The 17,563-nt window shown below is 35.6% G+C and overlaps 1 protein-coding gene across 1 annotated transcript in view; it reads left to right on the top strand.

Annotated features, from left to right (window-relative positions):
- Positions 1 to 17,563, top strand: part of ABCD3 (ATP binding cassette subfamily D member 3) — an 80,034-nt gene that overhangs the window by 37,719 nt on the left and 24,752 nt on the right. The window contains exons 5-16 of the mRNA XM_036122698.2: positions 1,740 to 1,809; positions 3,142 to 3,239; positions 3,593 to 3,716; positions 5,864 to 5,920; positions 8,080 to 8,222; positions 11,114 to 11,183; positions 14,109 to 14,178; positions 14,267 to 14,364; positions 14,480 to 14,571; positions 16,102 to 16,193; positions 16,275 to 16,350; positions 16,476 to 16,539. Of these exons, the coding sequence (XP_035978591.1) occupies positions 1,740 to 1,809; positions 3,142 to 3,239; positions 3,593 to 3,716; positions 5,864 to 5,920; positions 8,080 to 8,222; positions 11,114 to 11,183; positions 14,109 to 14,178; positions 14,267 to 14,364; positions 14,480 to 14,571; positions 16,102 to 16,193; positions 16,275 to 16,350; positions 16,476 to 16,539 (1,054 nt within the window). The remainder of the gene's footprint in view (positions 1 to 1,739; positions 1,810 to 3,141; positions 3,240 to 3,592; positions 3,717 to 5,863; positions 5,921 to 8,079; positions 8,223 to 11,113; positions 11,184 to 14,108; positions 14,179 to 14,266; positions 14,365 to 14,479; positions 14,572 to 16,101; positions 16,194 to 16,274; positions 16,351 to 16,475; positions 16,540 to 17,563) is intronic.

Below are 17,563 nucleotides of genomic sequence, written 5' to 3'. Positions count from 1 at the left end.
TGTGAAGTTTGGTTCAAACAATTTTAGTCTAAACCTCTAAACTTTTTGCACTGTCTTAATTGCTCTTATTTTTTTAATATTCTTATTTCTAGAAACAACATTTTTATGTGGTTCTATTGTAGCTTTTTTCTAGTTCAACTTAGGTAAAAAAAAATTATTTAGCACTTCTTTTTTTTTTTTTTATTTTATTTATTTATTTATTTATTTTTTTAAAGATTTTATTTATTTATTTGAGAGAGAGAGAATGAGAGACAGAGAGCATGAGAGGGAGGAGGGTCAGAGGGAGAAGCAGACTCCCTGCTGAGCAGGGAGCCCGATGCGGGACTCGATCCCAGGACTCCAGGATCATGACCTGAGCCGAAGGCAGTCGCTTAACCAACTGAGCCACCCAGGTGCCCTATTTAGCACTTCTATCAAAATTGGACTGTTAATTTTCCTATCCGTCTAAAGTAGCATTTCCCAAAGTATGTTCTATGGAATGCCAGCAATGGCAGAGGAAATGATCCGTGCTACAGAGCCCTCTCAGAGAGTTTTAATGCACAAGTTTTATGTTACGTTAAGAGCTTTGAGAAGGTCTTTGATAAAGACATGTGTTAGCTTTGTTTAACCCAGGTTTTCTCAAATTTACTTGACCATGCATCTTCTTTGCTCTAAAAGACCAGTTAACATTACTTGGCATTATTCACCTACTCCCTCATAAAAATCAGATTATTTCTATATCCGATACCATATCATTTTTTTGGCATGTGGAGCCAGGTGTAAATCATTTAGTGCAGTGTTTTTCAAAATATATTTTACTTACATTTGTGAATGTTAATAAACATTCTTTGAAAAAAGATATGTGATCAGATAAGTTCTATCTTTCTCGTAGATCATAGATATATGGTACTCAGAGATCCTTTACTTAGATGATATAATGGTTTTCAAAAAGTAGTGGAATTCTTACTTAAATAAGTTCTTAATGGATATTTTTAGAACAGATAAATATGTAAAATAAGAACATAAAAGAGGACTTGGTCTAGTTGAAGTGTAATAACAGATCTGAAGCCTCTGGAGAACCATTCTGAGGCTCTAAGGAACCCCACTAGTCTACCAGAGAGGACTTAGAATTTAGTCCTCGCATCAGCAGATAAGGCTCCATGGGCCAAATCCCACTGCCATCTGTTTGGGAAAATTTTATTAGGATGCAGCCAGTCTCATTCTTGGCTGTTTTTCCTCTGCAACAGCAGAACGGAATAATTGGAACAGAGACCTTCTGGCCCACAAAAGCTTAAAATATTTACTCTTGACCTTTTACGGTGAGAGTTTGCTGATCTCTCAGGCTATCTCTGCCATTAGTTCATCCAAATGAGCATCAGGATATTAAAATATTTAAAAACAAACACTAGTTTATTTCATCCATTCTAACCCATTGCTGGCTCTCTAAAGTTGTTAAAACCCCTTTTGTGGCAGCCGCAGTTTTTTTAATTTACCATTTCTACGAAGGAAAGAACTAAGGAAATCATTGTTATTTAATTTTGCTATTTATAGAGTTGATTTTCAAGAAGCCTCTTTCAAATGATCAAATTTCAAAAGTTGGAAACATGTTTCTGCAAGAAAATGTTTTTCAGCCTCTTTTTTCTTATTGATTCTTCTGAGTCAATAAAAACTTCCAAGAGTAATTGTAGAGCTTTACAGGTTTTCTTAGTGTTAAATATTGCTTCTTTTGCAACTAATGCATTGCATGTGGTGGTTTGCAGTGGTATCATTGGTCGTAGCAGGAAAGATTTCAGGAGATACTTATTCAACTTCATCGCTGCCATGCCTCTCGTAAGTGGAATTCTTTAAAAATCTTTACATAGGGAAAAATTTGGATCTTACTAAAAAAATCTTCAGAGATTCTTTACTTCTTAAGTTGACTTTAAAGATTTATGATACTAAGTTCCTACTTCAAGTTTAGTTTTGTAACTTTTGGCAGAATTTTTCAATGTAAAACCTTTATACTAGATAGTAAGACAGGAGTTACTAGGTTGGGTTCAGTTTCATTGTATACATATGTGGATGTGTCCCTATGTGTTGTTTCGTTCTAACCTTTAGGCCAGGGTTTCTCTGATGTTTAGTAGCATCCTACTTGATGGCAGTAGTGCCCCTCCCCCAGTTTTAACAACCCAAGATGTCTCCAGGACATTGCCAAATGTCGCGAGGAGGCTGAGGTGCGGGTAGGTGTGGTGGCAAAATCACCCTGATTGAGAACCATTGCTTTAGGCCATAAACTATTACAGTAACTTGAAGCACTAACGTAGTTGAAGTGAAATTGGAATTTATTATCTGAATTTATTAAAAATAAAGGGCAGTGTTTGGTTAAATCATAAGTGATATTCTTAGCTTGGTTCTTTGTTTTACTGCCACTATAAGAATTTTAGTACTCTAAATATGGAAGTAAAAAAAAAAGCTTGATTATAAAATCCAGCTAATTAGAAAATATGTCCGAGATTTAATAAAGCTTGAGGATACATGCACATGGCTTTTAGACCTTTAGAAAAATTGAAATAAGTGTAGATGTCATTAAAAGATCGAGATTCAGCAGACAACCATTCTTTTCTTGAGAAAATGTTTATGTAAATGTGAGTTTGGAACTATGGAAGAATTAATTTCAATATAATGATGGAAAAGAGAAGTAAAGATGACTTTAGAAATAATCTGGAAATGGTATTAGTTGGTATGAAATTTATAATATTTTTTTAAACAAATGCACCTAGAATTTCATTGTCTAGGGTCGTAGTGCTTGTAGTAGGAAACAGAAGATACAAACATAAATGTCAGGACTCTTTTGCATTGGATCCAAAGGGGACAGATTTGGCTTTTTGTTTGTTTACAAAAGAAGTATCAAGATGCTTCTCCTAATTAATGATATGAACATATTGTAAAATTGAGTTTCAAGTAGAGTTTTAATATATCAGCATAATATAGCCAATTGCATTTGGTTTAGCATGTTCTCTTTTATCTTTGTACACTGAGTAAAACAGAACTGAATTACATCAATTTGGACTATCAGTTATAAAAATCATAGGATTTGGGAACAGAGCCAATGCTAGAGAAATAAATTACAATTTTACAAGTAGAAATGTAGTAAAACCAGTAATATGTGTTTGTTTGTTTCAGATCTCTGTAATTAATAACTTCTTGAAGTTTGGGTTAAATGAGCTCAAACTGTGCTTCCGAGTAAGACTAACTAAATACCTCTATGAGGAGTATCTCCAGTAAGTGATAACCTATTTTTATATTAAAAATACTTGAATTGAATAGAAATGCTTATGATATCAGATAGAAGTTTTTCTTTTGTATTGGATATATTTTTCAAGGAAGTTCTCTTAGACCCAGAAGCATGTAGGCAAAGACCTCAGCAATTTAGACTCTAATCCTGGCTCTTCCTTTAATTTGCAAGTCATCCTTCTCTGGACTTGCTTTCTTGTCTCTAAAGTAAGGACAGTCTTTAAGGCCTCTCCCAGCTCCAAACTTTTCCGTTTCTATGAATTTGCAGTATGTGCTAGAATGTGATTTTTTTGTTTTTAAAATCATTAGTTCTAATGTCATTTTCTTACATCTGTTTTAGAGCTTTCACATATTATAAAATGGGAAATCTGGACAACAGGATAGCCAATCCAGACCAGCTGCTTACACAAGATGTAGAAAAGTTTTGTAACAGTGTAGTTGATCTGTATTCAAATCTTAGTAAGGTAAGTTTCTTTATTTTCTTTTTAAAAATTATTTGTTACTTTGTTGAGTTTTGAATCTTAGCAAATTTATATAGAATTGATTTGATGGACATAACAGCATATAACTAAGTGCTTTCGTAAGAAAATTAGAGTTGTTATAATAGTTTTAACTACAGTTATTTAATTTTCTCTATTATTTTTGTGAGGTGTTTTGGCCAAGAATGAAGAATTTAGTGTCTTATAAAGATTTTGAGTGAATTTTGCAGGCTGATTTCAGTAAAAACAGAAATCTGAATTTTTGTCACTTGACATGTGGACTTGTGGCAATTGTTAGAAATTGACCGTCAGTTTATGTTTCCAGTTCCATATCTGTAACACTAGGCTGGGACTTCTTCCTGTCCATTTCTGTGCTTCAGTATCTCTAATTCTAATAGATCATTTGAGTAATGGCCAAAAAGTCTTCACAAGATGCTAGTTGGATTTCAGTTTTCTAATTTCTATTTCCCCCCACCCCCACCCCAGAATATTGTCAGAGCTCTTGGGACTGAGGATAGGCCTTACCCAGGTTTCTTCCTGCCAGTTTCCTGAGTTCTTCCTCATCTTGCTATCTTATATCTCACCACCCTTCACAGCTTTTGCTGTAGTCTTCTCATTAAGTCCTCTTCTTTGCCATTACCTCCTGCCTTGTCTGGGACATGTACGGGGCACCGGCAAGATCATCTACCCAGCATTTCCTCGCCTCTTCATCTTAGATGCCGTTTCCTACTCTAATCCACATGGCTGCTCTTGGTCTGGGGTGGGAGCTTGTCTTAGGGTGGACCAATTATAGTATCTTTGTCCCTGGCCACAATTGATCCAGATGCCCAGTCTACCCACTGCTAGACACAAGAACTCTCTACAAGGGGCTGGGTCACATTGTAAAGAATAGGAATGCTCCTGCTTTTACCATGTGGATGGAGGGAGGACAGGCAATTCTTAGAGAAGTGCCGTGTATCCATAAGAGTTTCCCCCTCATGACAGGCCCATTATTAGGGTTCCTTTTCACTTCATGGCAAACTTTTTATTCAGCTTTCCAGAAGCCTTTGCTAACTGATTCCATACTCTAGGAACTCCGACAACTCTGAATTATTGATTAACTCAGCCTTCTTTTCTGCTCCCATTGCCACATTTTGAAGTTTGTTGTCTGTGTGTGTAGGGGCGGGGGAGTGTATATACAAATTTTTGTGTAATTCTTTAGACATTGTTATGTATTCTTTACATCTTGGCACTTGAGCAACTCTACAGCTCAGGTCTTGTCACATTGGCAATAGGGAAAATATAAAATAATTGTAGTGGGCTTGTATATTTACTGTTTTTAACATACTGTTTGATCTGTGACTTAAATGATGAGTCATTTTTGTCAACTTTTAAATGTACTTACATTTTAAAAGTATGTCTAGCTTCTTGATAATTTTTAAGGCAAAAAGAACAGGTTAATCTTCATAGAAGCCAGCAGAAAGGGGTGGCTATAGACTTAAAGTGAATGAATATAATGGGGGTTTTTTGAAAAACACTTCAAAATATGTACAAACTTTTGGTATGTCATTTGAGTTGTCTCTGTGTGTAAGGAGCAGTGTATTAATGTCTTGTTTTAGTTCTAGAAGCTTGAGTTTTGTATCAGAAAATTAGAGGCTCATTCGATTATTTTAACATATGGATGTTGTGATAAAGTAATAGAATTAAACAATATTACGGGCAGGAAGAACCATTCGTTTTATAGGTGTAGATATATAGAAACCAGAAAAGCTGGTACTAGGTTTGAGGTTACATCTCAGGTCCTTTTTATTCACTGTCTTTACACTGCATTGAGAAATTACTATGTTACTAATGGTTAATTGTCATAGTAGAACTACCTGAGTTGTTGGAAAATGGTAAATGTTTTTCCCCTTGTTGGTCAGTAGACATTGGTCATGCTGTCTCTATTTTAAGTTTCTTGAGAATAAGAACCATTTTCTTTATGTATTTGTTGATCTATATACTGTTTATAGTACATTATATATGATGGGAACTCTCCATGTTGACAATTACGTGTTAAATGTTGAGTAGCATTTTATATTTTATTGTGTTTTATTAGTTATCAATCTACACAATCTACCCCTTTTTAATTCTTTATCTTCTAATATTTACAGCCATTTTTAGACATAGTTTTGTATATCTTCAAGTTAACAAGTGCAATAGGAGCGCAGGTGAGTTTAATCTATCTTTTAAATTGCTGTAGTACTGTGTTGTAAATAGCTGGATTGTTTGTAGGAATTTTTATGTATCTCAAAGAATGTGTTTTTACAACATGTACCTAATAAAGTCTAGTTATAAGATAATACTGTATTAGAGACTTCAAAAAGTACTCTAATTTGGTGTTTGAATTTTCCTTAAGTCAGATATTTGGAAAATTTTTGTGGCATTAATAACCAGAAGTGCTTAAACATTGACATCCAAGTACTTATTGTTGTAAAGTAATGTCTAAAAAGAGATTTGGATGCAGCCATTTTAATATGAAACTTGAATTTTAAAATATCAGCAATGCCTTTAGATATAATGGTTTTTTAATATAATATGTCATTTTATAATTATATAAGTGGTTGACTCTCATGAGCCTTATTACCCTCTCTTATTTGTGTTGGTAAGAATGACCCTTAAATTTTGTCTCAGTATTCTCATTGAAATATAACTTTAGTCATGTAATATGTGATGTTACTCTTACATATTTATTACACAACCATGTAATACTATGACTGTACTGTGTATATATGTACATGTGTATGCATACACATCTTGTAGTTGATTAATATATAATTTATATAGTAGTTTTTGCTACTTTCCAGAACACTGGGGAAAGTAGGTTTTTATTTGAATTTTCTTATCTACCGTCCTAACCTTCTGCTACCCTTGTTTTTACTATAAGCAAGTGAATAGGCCTAATCCCTCTTATCTTTGTGCTGCGATATTTTTATGGTACTTGCTACATTTTTATAATACCTAAATATCTCTCCATGTATTCCTGTTATCTGATTCTGCATTTCTCAAAGGTAGAAACTGTTTTAGTTCTCTCCTTTGCCCATTCTTGCATTGACTATTGAAATGATTGAATCAATCATATTTAATTAAAAAATATTGAATACAAATTATAGCCCACACATGTTGTGCTAGGTAGTGGGGATAAAAAGATGAGTAAGACACAGTTCCAGCTGAAGAAGGTTTACAATCTAGTGAAAGAATAGATATTCAGACAATTATAATGCAGAATGATAAGTCAAGTAACAGAAGTTTGAATAAAATATTTAGTGTCCGGAAGAATTGGAGGTGTTATTTGAGTTGCTCTGAGGAGGATGAGTAGGTGTCCATTAGATATGTCAGGCTTGCCAGGCATAATACCAACTTCATTGAATGGCATGTTCAGGAAATAGTTTTTTCAGTATGGCAGGACATAGGATATAGATGGGAGTGAGGGAAGTGCCTGTGATGAGCTTGGAGAGGTCAGCTTAAAGCTTCTCTCTTGGGTTGGTCAATAGGTGATGAGGTTACTCACCACGTTAGAAGGCATGGCAGCTGCAAGGAAGATGTAGGAGAGGGGAAAGGCGGGTAGAGCTTGTTGGGGGGACTTCAGCTTGAAGCCCTACAGAGTAGTGAGGTAAGGATAGATGGTACTTACTTGGAAATACTATCTTGGATTCTTAAGAGTGATGGGAGTAGAGATAAAAATTTGGGAGGAAAGATCTAAGGAAGAAACCTCAGGGAATATTAACATTCCAAGAGAAGGCAAAAAAAGAAGTCTGAGAGTGTCTGTGGAGTCTTAAGGGAATATCAGGTAGAGTTCCATCAGAAGAGTTTTAGATGCCATAGGAAGAGTGAGGACTGCAATTAGGAGTTTTTATTTTTATTTATTTTATTTTATTTTTAAAAAGATTTTATTTATTTATTTGACAGAGAGCACGAGAGAGAGGGAGCGAGCACAAGCAGGGGGAATGGCAGGCAGAGGGAGAGGGAGAAGCAGGTTCCCAGCCAAGCAGGAAGTCTGACTCGGAGCTTGATCCCACGAACCTGGGGATCATGACCTGAGCCAAAGGCAGATGCTCAACCGACTGGGCCACCCAGGTGCCCGCAATTAGGAGTTTTTAGGTCAGCAAATTCAGGAGAGTTGGGGATGAGATATAGTGTTGGAGGAGGAACAGAATAGATGAGTAGTTAAAAGTGTGAAGGCCCAGTGTGTATTTTCCCAAAAAAGAAATAATTAAGGGGGAAAAATTAGCCAAGTCACTGGAGTTATTTATAGAAATTGTGCATGTTGCATCCAGTGAATTTATTATGATATCCTTGAACTTTGTATATTCTCTTCCAATAATAATAGGGCCCAACAAGTATGATGGCCTACTTGATTGTTTCTGGGCTACTCCTAACTCGACTTAGAAGACCCATTGGTAAAATGACAATAACTGAGCAAAAGTATGAGGGAGAGTATAGATTCGTTAATTCCCGGCTCATCACAAACAGGTAAGAAGAAATGTATTAAATTTGGCTGTACTAAAAATTTGTTTTTATGGATATTGATGTCATATAAGTTAACTCCAAAAAGTCTGGAAGGCACTGTTACCAAAATTGTGTGTGTGTGTGTGTGTGTGTGTGTATTTACCTCTTTTGAATAATACATTATGAAAAATACCAGTTTTATAAAGTAGTAATCTTCAGCATTTCTCTTTTTCTTAACTGTGTAGTATCCCTGGTTCACCTCTTCATCTCTTTGATTGACTAATTTTCTGTTAATTTCACTTTAAACACACTCAAAATACAATTCAAATTCAAGTTTACTTATAATACTTTTTCAAAGAAAATTCTGTCGGGGCGCCTGGATGGCTCAGTCGTTGAGCGTCTGCCTTCGGCTCAGGTCATGATCCCAGGATCCTGGGATCGAGCCCCGCATCAGGCTCCCTGCTCGACGGGAAGCCTGCTTCTCCCTCTCCCACTCCCCCTGTTTGTGTTGCCTCTCTCTCTGTGTCTCTGTCAGATAAAATAAAAAAAGAAAATTCTGTCTCTGTTTATCCACAAATACTTTTATTTTGAGACTGTGTATGCTCAGTAATTCAGTCTCACTGCATGTGTGTCTACCTGTTTTCCAGATAGTTTCCAAAATGGGAAGAAAAAGTAGTAGGCTTTGGAGCCAGCCTGACTAGTTTCAAAATCTGCCTCCTCCACTTATCAATTATATATTATATGACTTCTGGCAAGTTATAGCTTTACTTTTCTTGTTTATAATAGAGAATATAGGACTATTGTGAGGATTAAATATGGAATACATACAAAGCTTCCAGCATAGGTTTTGATATGTAGTAGGTACTCAGTAAATTTTCTCATGTATTGATCTGTAAACTTTAAGTCATTTTGAGGGTCCTAATCTTTATTTAGTACCCTAAAGCATTTACAAAATTACTTAGAAGATTACTCTTTTAACAGTTCCTTCTTCCTTTATTTCCTTATATTGCTAAAATGGTACCAGTTTTAAATAGGGTTTTGTGCTGTAGGGAGGTGGAGGAGTAGACGGTTGAGTGGAGAGGTGATTTGCCAAGTGAATGAAAGATGGTATCAGCTAGAATGCTTTCTTTTGCAAGAAACAGGAAACCCTGACTCGGGTAGCTTAACAATAAAGACATTTACTACTTGACATAAGAACTCTTAAGATAGCCCCATTCCAGGCACAACATGATCAGGGCTCTGGCTCTTTGATGTTCTCTTGGCTCAGCCTTCCTTTGTATGTTGCCCCTTTCCTCAGCCTAATTTTTCTTATGATCACAAGATGGCAAAAGCAATTTCAGATCTCACTAGTCTTCCTCCCCTGTAAAAAGCCCAGAAATAAAAACAGGCCATCTCTTCAAGAGAGCAGGCAACTTTCCCAGAAGCCCCACCCCTGACTTTGTTTCACCTCTCATTGGCCAGAATGATCACTTGCCCATGCCTTAAGCAATCACAGGCAAGTGATTGGCTTAGACCAAATGGAACTCATTCCTCGTAGATGGGGTTGAGGCCATTCCTAAACCATTTGGGTGCATAGGAAGGGATAGATGGGTAACTAAGAAAATTGGAGTTCTCTTACGTAGGAAGAAGGATGTGGAAGAGAATCAGTGATGAATAGGCAGCTAGAGTATTCTGGGTTGTTTTTGCCCTTTCAGGTTTTAGATTGGGGCTAAAATGAGTCAGAATTAGAATGCTCATCTCATCTTCCTCCATAGGCTTAAACATGCAGAGGAGGTAGAAGGAAGTGAGAAAAGTAATTATAGGTATAGAATTGTTTCTTAAACTGGAATTGTGATACTTTGGGGCTCTGTGTTGTTGTGTCAAGGAAATGGTGAAACACAGGTCGAACATGATTCATCTTTATACAAAGTTAATTTTGTTTGAAGGGGTTGAGGCAAGAGCTACCTTGTTTTTATAATGGAAAAAAATGCAGGTACATTTTGGAGTAGAATATAAAATTCACATACATTTTTAAGGGGAAAAAAGAGGCTTTAAAGAAATACTGGGTGTTTATCGAAGGCTTTTTAACTGTACCCTCTAGACTCCTATGTAAATCTTTACTTTGCTGTTAGAGTTACTTTTCTGGGAATTTTATATCGTATTGAATAGGGAGTGGAAAGACTAGACTCTAGAATCAGATGTGAGTTACAATTTCAGCTGCTTGACTAGCTAGCTGTATGACTTTGACAGACTTGTCTTAATACACTGAACCTTTCTTCATCTGTAAGAATGCCCCCTTTCTTCTAGTCAAGATTCTTGTGGCCCTTATGGACCCATTCAGGCCAGCTCAAGAAAAGGGGAGTTGTTGTGAGGATATGGTGGGATTCCCAGCATAAGAACGACTGTACAGCCGGGGCTCCTGAAGCTGGCACTGTGAACTCGTTCAGACTTGGTTTGCTTTTGAGTCTTTCAAAGGCTGTATGGCATGGCATCACTCCGTAGCTTCTCTTAGCTGTGGTGTTCTCCTCTCCCTCCTGGGGTCTGTACTCCCATTTGTCATCTATAATGGCTGTCCCAGCCCTGCCTTCCTAATGTCATAGCAACTTCCTTCTTATTTCTTATTAAAGAAATTCAATTAATTAAATTTCTGAGAACTAGCCCAGCACATCTTTTCCAGCCAGGCTCTATATATGGCATACACAACATGTGGCTGCTGTGCAGTCTGTGATCCTGTTAGGTGTGTATTTCTGTGCCCTCTGATCAGCTGAGCTAGGAGCAGGGTCTCAAGTACAGGACTGTGGCCACACGCACCCATTAAGCTTATAGTTTTAAGTGTCCATTTAAATAAAATATTCAGTCATAAAATAACTGTATTTCAATGATTTTTCAGGCACTGATAATATTAAAATTACTTACTAAATTATTTTCTTTAATAGTGAAGAAATTGCCTTTTACAATGGGAATAAGAGAGAAAAGCAGACAATCCACTCGGTCTTCCGAAAACTGGTAAGATAGCATGCTTGAGGCTCATGTATTTATGGAAAGATTTGATTTTTTGGCCTATGCTGATCTGTATCTATATCTATCTATATAGGTATATATTTTTAATCTTTAAGATACTTATTTTTAAGTAACTATGAAGTATTTTTATACTGTATTTTCATAAAAAATAAAAGAATAAAAACTATCCTATCAATATATTAAGCTTCCCAGTTACAAATATAGGTTGATTTATTAAAATAATTGTCAGTGTATTTTTAGAGATTGCTTAGATGTTTTATTTAGTGATAAATTCTTTTGTTTCTGTAGGATTCTTGAAGATACTATGATGGTTATTATTTAAAGTAGGGGTCAGCAAACTATTTCTATAAAAGACAAGATAGTACATATGTAGTTCAGGCTTTTTCAGACCTTATGGTCTGTATTGACAAAAGTAGCCATATACTCTGTGTAAATAAGTGGGTGTAGCTATGTTCCAATAATACTTTTTTATAAAAATAAATGGCAGCCTGGGATTTGGACTGTGGGCCATAGTTTCTTGACCCTTGATTTAGAGTTAAAAACATTGTTTCTTGCCTGATGAATCACAGACCTGTACCCCTGAAACAAATAATACCTTATATGTTAATAAAAAAAAAAACAACAAAAATTGTTTCTTGTAAAAACTATACATATATCAGTTTTTATTTTCTTGCCAATTGGAAAATTTGAATTCAAGTAATTTTATTACTTCATTTAAAAGATATTGAGTGCCATCTAGATGCCTGTGCTTGTTCCAGGTGCTAGTAATAATAGTGGTGGACATGGTGTACAAAATCCTGCCTCTAAGGAGCTTACATTTTAGTGGAAGCTTGTGAAATTAATTTAAAATTAATCCTGCCTCTAAGGAGCTTACATTTTAGTGGAAGCTTGTGAAATTAAATTTAAAATTAAATATATATTGAGGTGATTTAAAAAGCTTAAAGAAATAGTCATTTTAAATGATTTCAGGGGTGCCTGGGTGGCTCAATTGAGCGTCTAACTCTTGGTTTTGGCTCAGGTCACGATCTCATGAGTTGTGGGATTGAGCAGCACATCTGGGCTCCGTGTTCAAGAGGGAGTCTGCTTGAAGATTCTCTCCCTCTGCTCCTCCCCCCACTCACATATGCTCATGTTCTCTCTGTCTCTCCCTCTTCCTCCCTAAAATAAATAAGTAAATCTTAAAAAAAAAATAATTTTAGAAATTGGATTTTTGTCTTATTTAGATTTAACATGACTGAACTTTGATTGTGCTCACTGATAAAATGCATTTAAGGTTTTTCCAGGGAACTGCTGTTCATCAAGCTTGCTGATGAACATGGCTTGCTTATTCTTATCCATTAGATTTTAGGTCCAAAGTTAACAACTTATTGTGGCCTTGCTTTCTCTGGTTAGTCTGTCTGAAATGGCCTCCACCAGTTACTTCCCAATTTAATGATCTGTTTCCTTAAAAAATGTATTGCAATTTATATTTATCTTATTTGTTTCCTAGTTTGTCTCTTTCATTAAAATGTAAATTTCATGAGCTCAGGGACCTTGTCTGTTTTATTCATTGTTGTGTCTCCAGCATTGAGCACAGCATGTAACACATGGCATTCATTGAATAAATGTTGCAGTCATTGTGCTTTTGCAAAAGATAGTAAGAGGAAGCCACCCTGTACTCAGGAAACTCACATTTTAGTGGAGGAGACAAAAAAACAACAACTGAATATTTTATATGATTCTGGGTAGTAATGAATTCTATGACCAAAAATAAAATGGGATGAAATGGTACAGTATGATGGGGAGGTTGCATAGCTATTTTAGGTAGGATGGCAAGAAGGTCTTTCTTAGGGGCGCCTGGGTGGCTCAGTCGTTAAGCGTCTGCCTTCGGCTCAGGTCATGATCCCAGGGTCCTGGGATCAAGCCCCGCATCAGGCTCCCTGCTCAGTGGGGAGCCTGCTTCTCCCTCTCCCACTCCCCCTGCCTGTGTTCCCTCTCTAGCTGTCTCTCTCTCTCTCTGTAAAATAAATAAAAAAATAAAATCTTTAAAAAAAAAAAAAAAAAAAAAAAAGAAGGTCTTTCTTGAGGAGGTGACGTTTTATCGGAAACCCACATGGAATGAGGGAGTTAGTCACAAAATAGAACTGTCTAGGACAGCAGCAATATTCCTGGCAGAGGGAACAACAAGAGGAAAACCTTAAGGCAGTTTGAGAAACCAATATTTCTGGAGCTCAGTGAGAAGGAATAACATAGAAGCAGATGAAGTTTAGGATAAAGCCCAGTACCAGATCATGCAGGGCCTTGAATAATCTGATAGATGGAAAAGTTGAGAACATTGAAAAGGCAGAATATAAAACATTTTTAGACTTGTAATTTTGAGGTAGTGCGTGCTTGATTAAAGCTGCAAACTAGGGCTGAACAGCATTGATGACATTAGCACTTGGTTCAGATCGAGTGTAGTAAGATTCTTGGGGAAAGCAGAGACCAGATGTCTCCAACTAAAGCAAAGCACTGAGTGCCAATCTAGACAGCTAGTGTTTTACCTAAATTAGCTCATCCTTCTGTTTTATTGTTGTTGTTTTGATTATTGATCAGTTTTAGTATTTATGTATCTGATAGTATTGTGAATACAGTATTATATACAAATGATACCACATTAACATTTATATGTAATTTCCATTCTGTTTGCATAAAAATGGTTTCATAAAGTATTTGGCATCTGCTCTGTGATAAGTATTGTGCATGAAATGTAATGTACAGTATAATCAGAAACCATAGGCAATATTTGTGGAATCAATAAATTATATAATTTTTTAATTTTCAGTAAGTATTTGTGGAATAAATAAATCATGCAGTTTTTTATTTTCAGGGTAGATTCATATTTTTACATACACATAAAATATAAATTTTTTTGTATTTGCTTTCTGCCAGGTGGAACATCTCCATAATTTCATTTTGTTTCGGTTTTCTATGGGCTTCATTGATAGCATAGTTGCCAAATGTAAGTATGCTTTAAAAGAGATAGTGGAATGAAATTTGCAGAGAAAGCGAAGTATTGTTAATGTTTAAATCTTAACGTTTTGTTTCAGATCTTGCCACTGTTGTTGGTTACCTAGTTGTAAGTCGTCCTTTCCTAGATTTGTCTCATCCTCGACATCTCAAGAGTACACATTCAGAACTTCTAGAGGTAAAGTATTAGTAATCAGAGTCATAATAAATTGAAATTTAAATATAAAAACAAATAAAAGCTAGTTTTTAGTCTTAGAAATGTAAGTGAAAACTAGTATTTATTTCTCTTTAAGGATTACTACCAAAGTGGAAGAATGCTTTTGCGAATGTCTCAAGCTCTGGGTCGGATAGTTTTGGCTGGCCGTGAAATGACTAGATTGGCTGGGTAAGTAAGATTAGTAATACTGAGCAATTGCAGAAAATAAGTTTTAAAAATATGTTATACTTAATGATTGTGCCCAGTTGAGGTTAAGGTAAGGGGCAACTGAAGCCCCATTTCCTATTCCTGCAAGTTGATTTTGATAGGAAAATTAAGGAAGGTTTTTCTCTGAGAGGGAGCTTTTCATGTTTCCTTAAGAGAGCTGTTTTGAGTCTTCAACCAGGTTAGTGGTTCTCAAGCTGTCCGCTCCATGGACACTAGTATTCGGTAAGTTAGAAAATGTTAAGTCAGGGCAGTCTTTTCTTAATTCATGGAAAATTAGGTTAATGAATAGAATTTTTGTATTTGAACTTTTTTGTCCTCCACTGTAAGATAAAGATGAAGTTGATTTTAATGGGGAAAGAAGTGAAAAGTCACCTTGTGGTATCTGTAGATGCAATTGCAAATATGGTCATTCTGTCTAGTAAAATTGTTCTTAGACTGTAACGTGGAATTAAGTATTTCAGTATTTTAAGCTCTAGTACAAAGGGCTTGATGTGGCATAAAAAAACACCATAATGTAAAAAGTACATCTGAAGAAATTGGATCGCTTCTGATCCTTCCCAGACCTGTGACTCTTCCGCATATTTCTTCTTTATTCCTCCTCTTCCATGGCAGTTTAGGTCTTCATGGCAAGATGGAGGAGATTGTCAACTACTATGAGGAGTCTCTTTCTCTTGAGAATGCGAACATTCTTCCTACTTGTTAATAACTTTTCTTAGGCCTTTACGGTTCGTGGTAGATGGGGTGCTTCTGTTCCTTCAGGAGGTTTCTGCTTGATTTTCACAGAAAAGTTCTCTTTTGTTTCTTTGATGTAGATTGCTTTCTCTTTGACCATCATGTTATTTTTATTTCCTCGATGTCTTGGCATTAGTTTTGATTTCTCTCTATTGCCACAGTGATTTCTTTCTAATAGTAAGAACACGTCATCTTTTCTCCCATTTCGGAGTAGGAAAGAGAAGAATCCTCCATGTTTGCAGGGAGGTAGCAGACATTTGGCATATACGTAATAAATGCCTTCCTCACACATGAAGGCTAACTTTATACTTGGCTGTCTCTCACTCCAGGAGGAACTTGGTCCACACTTCCTATGTCTGAGGAATGTACTAATACTAGTCCTTGTGTAGTATCTACTAGAAACCTTAAAATTCTAGTGGCAAACAACCTTCTTGACTCACCTGTTAATGAAGTAATTATCTGTTGAGGTGAAGATCCTATGAAACCTCTTCCTTTATCCTCATGTTCCTGCTCTCCTACTGAAACATGATAATAAAGCATGCATACACTATCACTCATACTTTATGATGATGAGACTTCTTTAGATTATTTCATTTAAATTAAATTGTAATTTTAGAAATTTCAGTTAAGTTTGAATAAAAGTTTTAAACTTACACAGGGTGCTATATGTCAGTTACATCTCAAATAAATAACAAAAATAATAGTAAAAGATATGATGGCCTTTGGAGTTTTCATTATGACTTTTTTTTTTAATTTCAGTTTTACTGCTCGGATTACAGAATTAATGCAAGTACTGAAGGATTTAAATCAAGGCAAATATGAGCGCACAATGGTCTCGCAACAGGAAAGGGGTAAATATGAATGCACTAGGTCACATAGTTTAAGTTTTGGCTGACGTAATGTGATGCTCTGATACTTATTTTCCACTTAAGGTATTGAAGAAGGAGCACAAGTTATTCCCTTGATACCTGGTGCTGGAGAAATCATCAATGCTGATAACATTATAAAGTATGTATAGGAAAAGTTCTTTAGCACCATAAACATTTGTTAAACTGTATAGTAGCGTTCTCGTTCAGCTATGTTTGCTTAGTGTTTAATATAAAATTGTAATTTTTTATCAATTTCCTCTGTAGATTTGATCATGTTCCTTTAGCAACGCCAAATGGAGATATCTTGATCCGAGACCTTAATTTTGAAGTAAGTTATTAAATGATTATATATAAGCTTAGATCAGATTTAAAATGTGAAATGAAAAACTTGTCTGAATATGTAAAATAACTGTAAGGCTTAACTTAGTCTCTGAATCCACAAAATTCTTTTAAAAAATAATAAGTCTTTGAAACACTTAGAAATCTATCTTTCTTAATTGTTAGGACTTTCAAGTTTCAGATATTTACTATCAAAAAATCTTTTGCAAATAAAGTCTGTCACAAAAAAGCCATAGAAGATATAGTTGATTGTAATCTCTGGTGGGAAATGAAAATTTAAACATGCAATGTAGTTTTAGTCTATGTTGAAAAAGATTAGGGTTAGGTATTGTTTTGACTGTGCAGGAGGATCTGTCCCTATACAAACCAAATATAGACTCTGTTCTCACTGAAAACTGTAGGAGAGCAGCACAGTAGCACTGTGGTAACATCTCATGCCAAGTGAGGAGTGATGCTGATTCAGTATAGTCTTGTAATCAAATGGGAATATGGCAGACCCAATTAAAAAAAAAAAAGCAAAAGAGGAGTATTTCTGTATGATTTGTAAGACACTCCCAGGCCTAAGGGTTACTGTTAGGATATATGTCTATTATGACTTTATAAATAGTTCCGATCAGAAAATCTTGATAATTGGTAACAGATTCCTACCACATAGGCTGTCTCCCCAAGTCTAGAACCCACTAGATACCACTTTAGAACAACACTGTCCAGAACTGTTTGCAGTGATGGAAATGTTCTCTGTTTGCTTTGTCCAATATAGTAGCCACACTTGAAATTTAATTTTAATAAATTAGATCTTAAATAGCTACACGTGACTGACTAGTGGCTACCGTATGGGATGGCACAGCTCTAGAATTCCTCCTCTCTCCATGTCTATACTACGTATGTGACCTTCTATAATTTGTGTTGTATGCAAAGATTCTTTTCAATTGCTTTCACTTTAAGAATGTTGTCTTATAATTTATAAAATAAGTATAATTATTGATTTGTTTTTAAATTTTTATAATCTTAGG

The sequence above is a fragment of the Halichoerus grypus genome, chromosome 5 (genome assembly GCF_964656455.1).
Source record: "Halichoerus grypus chromosome 5, mHalGry1.hap1.1, whole genome shotgun sequence".
Classification (NCBI taxonomy): Eukaryota; Metazoa; Chordata; class Mammalia; order Carnivora; family Phocidae; genus Halichoerus; species Halichoerus grypus.
The sequence above is the reverse complement of the archived record's forward strand: the minus strand, read 5'-3'. Positions and strand labels throughout refer to the sequence as shown.